Below are 3,315 nucleotides of genomic sequence, written 5' to 3' on the forward strand. Positions count from 1 at the left end.
TATTTATATTTTTTAGATTAGCCAAATGTCTTTTCATCTTTAAATTTAGTAAATATCATCCATATTTGCTTTATATTGAATTAGCTAAATTATTTTCATCCAAACTATAAGTTACAGTAAATTCATTCTTCTTTTCAAATATGAAAAGAACTATAACTAGTCTAAAAGTGTTTTTTTTAGATTATTATATTATAAATATAAGATTTTTATTCATATGAGATTTTACCATCAATATACATATGAGATTATTATATTATAGATTGTTAGATTGTAAAAATAAAAATGAATATGATTTGTTGGAGGTTATTGAAGATTATAAAAATAAATTAAAAATTAATTAAAAAATATAAATAATAAAAAATAATAATATTTTATTATTATAAAGAGTGTGATGACTAATCTAATGTAGAGTTCAAGTTTTGAATGATTAGCTAAAAGTAAAAAAATTACATATTAGTCAAAATTTGAAGAATAAGATGGCCAATCCAATGCTAATGCTCTTAGAGCTTGAATATTTCAGGAACTTCATTGCTTTCACTGTAATTGCATTGACACGTTCATCTTTACCATCAAACAATAAAGACGAACGCGTCTAAAACAATAAAGACGCGTTCTAAAACAATAAAGAGGAGATAAAAGTTTTTCTCTGCCGGCCACGTTCACTATGTAATTAATCTTTCCGAATATAAAAGCATAAAGAAAAACACGTGCATTTTGAGGCGGAAAGGAAAGTTGATGATCACAATACTCTGTATTTAGAAGACAAGCACTGCTTACCTTTTAATGACCCCACAAACAGATTGAAGTCAAAAGTGGTTGAATTTTTTTATTAAAAGTGTATTTAGAAGAGAAGTTATTAAGCAAATAATTCCTCACGCTTTAAAAAAAGGGTATTGATCAGAAGAAGTCACTTTTATTTAAGAAAATATAAAGCTTATGTGCGTTTGCGTGTGCGAGAGAGATGCTTAATTTCTATAGAAAGAAAGCATCAGTACTCTTGTTATCAGGGAGGAACAAAGCAGATCTGATTTGCAATTACGAGGCAGTATCGATCAACACAATTTCCTTTCACGTCGGCAGCACGGAAGCTTTCACAGTTTTTCATACGAGCCGCAGGTCCAATCATCTCTTCCTCTCATTCTGTACGTTGTTTCTACCATTAATCTGATCTCTCAGTTTCTTTGTCTTCCTTGCGCGCAGTCATTTAACATAACATATATACCAATATATATTTATAGTCGTTGCACTTCCCACTGTTAAAAGCGAATGGCGTAAGATTTTGGCCTAGATTATCCCCGTTTTCTTTCTTTCACAATGTTCTTATTCAACGTTTTCAAGATTATAAGATATGAGTTTTGCTACAAATAAGACACTGTTCACATTACACAACCCACGTCTATAACTTGTTATAGGATGCGAGAGTGTTTTTTCATAAAGTATCGGGTATGAGATAGTGAATAGTGACTTATGAGAAAATTTTTTCATTATATATATTATTATAATTTGCCTAATCACTTGAGATATTATACATAACCCTGTCTCCTCGCATTAGTCCTTAAATTATTTGATAAGTATTAACACTCGATTACATTTAGAAAATACTCAATGCATGCAGTATAATATTGGGAACTATATTAATTCCAACCCATATTTCTAAATGCTAGCTAGCCCATGACAATATTAATATTTGTGTTTTTCATCAGGGGTTTAATTTTTTAAGGGAAGTTTGTAGATTTATGGGGCAATCATATGGTACATATTTTCAACGAAATGATCAAAATGCTTCAGCAGATCAAGGGGAACATTTGGTAATTAGAATAACACAACTGTTAGAAAGTTCGAGGCGTCACTTACAAGGAGAATGTTGTATCTTCAAGGTTCCACATCACTTGCGCAAATTGAATGAAGAAGCCTATACCCCACAAGTTATTTCCATAGGCCCCTTTCATCACGGCAACAAAAAATTCCAAATCCTGGAAAAGTATAAAGTGAGATATCTCAACGATTTTATGAGACGAGCCAAAACAAACCCGGAGAATTTAGTAAGAATTGTAAAAGGCTCGGAAGAAGCAATTCGTCAATGTTATGCAGAAACCATCGAACTTGACAGCGATGAGTTTGTGAAGATGATACTCCTTGATGCGGCCTTCATTATTGAGTATTTCTTGAGAGACATGTTCCCAGTGCAATGGACAGATGAGGATAGAACAGTTATAAAGCCATGGATAACTGCTAGGATGCAGTTGGACTTTCTGTTACTTGAAAATCAACTTCCTTTCTTTATTCTTAAGGATTTATATCAGCTTGTTTTGGTTACTCATAGAATTTACCGTCCCTTCATTGAGGTTGCCTTTCTCTACTTTGGCTTTCTCAACACTCAAAATAAGCCTTCTGATTCCGATCAGTTCAATCGAATAATTCATTTTGTTGATTTGATCCGAATCTTTTATCTACCTCCACCCGAAACTCTATCAGAAAGACAACCTGACAGTAGGGTTGAGAAAATATACTGTGCAACGAAGCTGGCTAAGGCAGGATTGACCTTTAAGAAGAGTGAAAGCCAGTGCTACCTTAACTTAAAATATCATGAAGGCGGAGTGTTGGAAATCCCACGCTTTACTATTGACAATACCACGGAGATATTTGCTCGAAACCTCATGGCTTTGGAGCAATGTCACTATCCAACACAAGCATATATTACTGATTATTTTCTCTTGTTGGATTTCCTTATTGATACAGGCAAAGATGTGGCTTTACTTGCTGAAAAGAACATACTTGTTAATGGGATGGGAAAGTACGACAATGCAACTTTTATCAATAATTTAGGCACAAATGTCCAATATTCATCCATGAATCCTGAGTATCGCCGTCTTTGTAGAGATATAGTTGAATTCTATGATAGCAAATTGAATCGTTGGAAGGCTATCTTGAAACGTGATCATTTTAGCACTCCTTGGAGAGTAGTTGCCACCATTGCTGCTATTCTCATGTTGGCGTTCACTTTAACGCAAGCTGTATGCTCTATTGTCTCAGTGTTACCATCAAAGAGGAGGAATCTGTTCTGATAATAGTAAATGATAGCTAGCATTCGATCGGATAACTTTTATTCTTCTTCAGTTTATTTTGAAAAATTTTGTCTAAAAGAAATTCTTTTGTTTATGAATTTAGGGGTATGTGGGATTGTGGGCTACAACTTGACAAGTTCAAATTTGTTCCTCTGCATCGGGACACATTGTTGGGCGCTCATATGGTAAGCGCACACCTCATCAACGTACAAAAATAAATATAAAAACCCACCTAAAAGACATAATAGAG

General features: G+C 33.5%; 1 protein-coding gene across 2 annotated transcripts; it reads left to right on the plus strand.

The window, feature by feature from the left end:
- The first annotated feature begins 906 nt into the window (after positions 1–906).
- On the plus strand, positions 907–3,095 carry LOC108993674 (UPF0481 protein At3g47200-like). Of its 2 annotated transcripts, none has more exons than XM_018968658.2 (2): positions 907–1,142; positions 1,704–3,095. In XM_018968658.2, the coding sequence occupies exon 2, from the start codon at positions 1,737–1,739 to the stop codon at positions 3,063–3,065; it is 1,329 nt and encodes a 442-aa protein (XP_018824203.2). In that variant the 5' UTR covers positions 907–1,142; positions 1,704–1,736; the 3' UTR covers positions 3,066–3,095. The 2 variants fall into 2 exon arrangements, with proteins under 2 accessions (XP_018824203.2, XP_018824204.2); XM_018968659.2 differs by having other exon boundaries at positions 907–1,116.
- The last annotated feature ends 220 nt before the right edge of the window (positions 3,096–3,315 follow it).

The sequence above is a fragment of the Juglans regia genome, chromosome 10, assembly GCF_001411555.2.
Source record: "Juglans regia cultivar Chandler chromosome 10, Walnut 2.0, whole genome shotgun sequence".
Taxonomy (NCBI): domain Eukaryota; kingdom Viridiplantae; phylum Streptophyta; class Magnoliopsida; order Fagales; family Juglandaceae; genus Juglans; species Juglans regia.

What these genes read in the sequence shown, in the direction of transcription:
- LOC108993674 (XM_018968658.2), top strand. Translation starts at nt 1,737, where the DNA reads ATGGGGCAATCATATGGTACATATTTTCAACGAAATGATCAAAATGCT.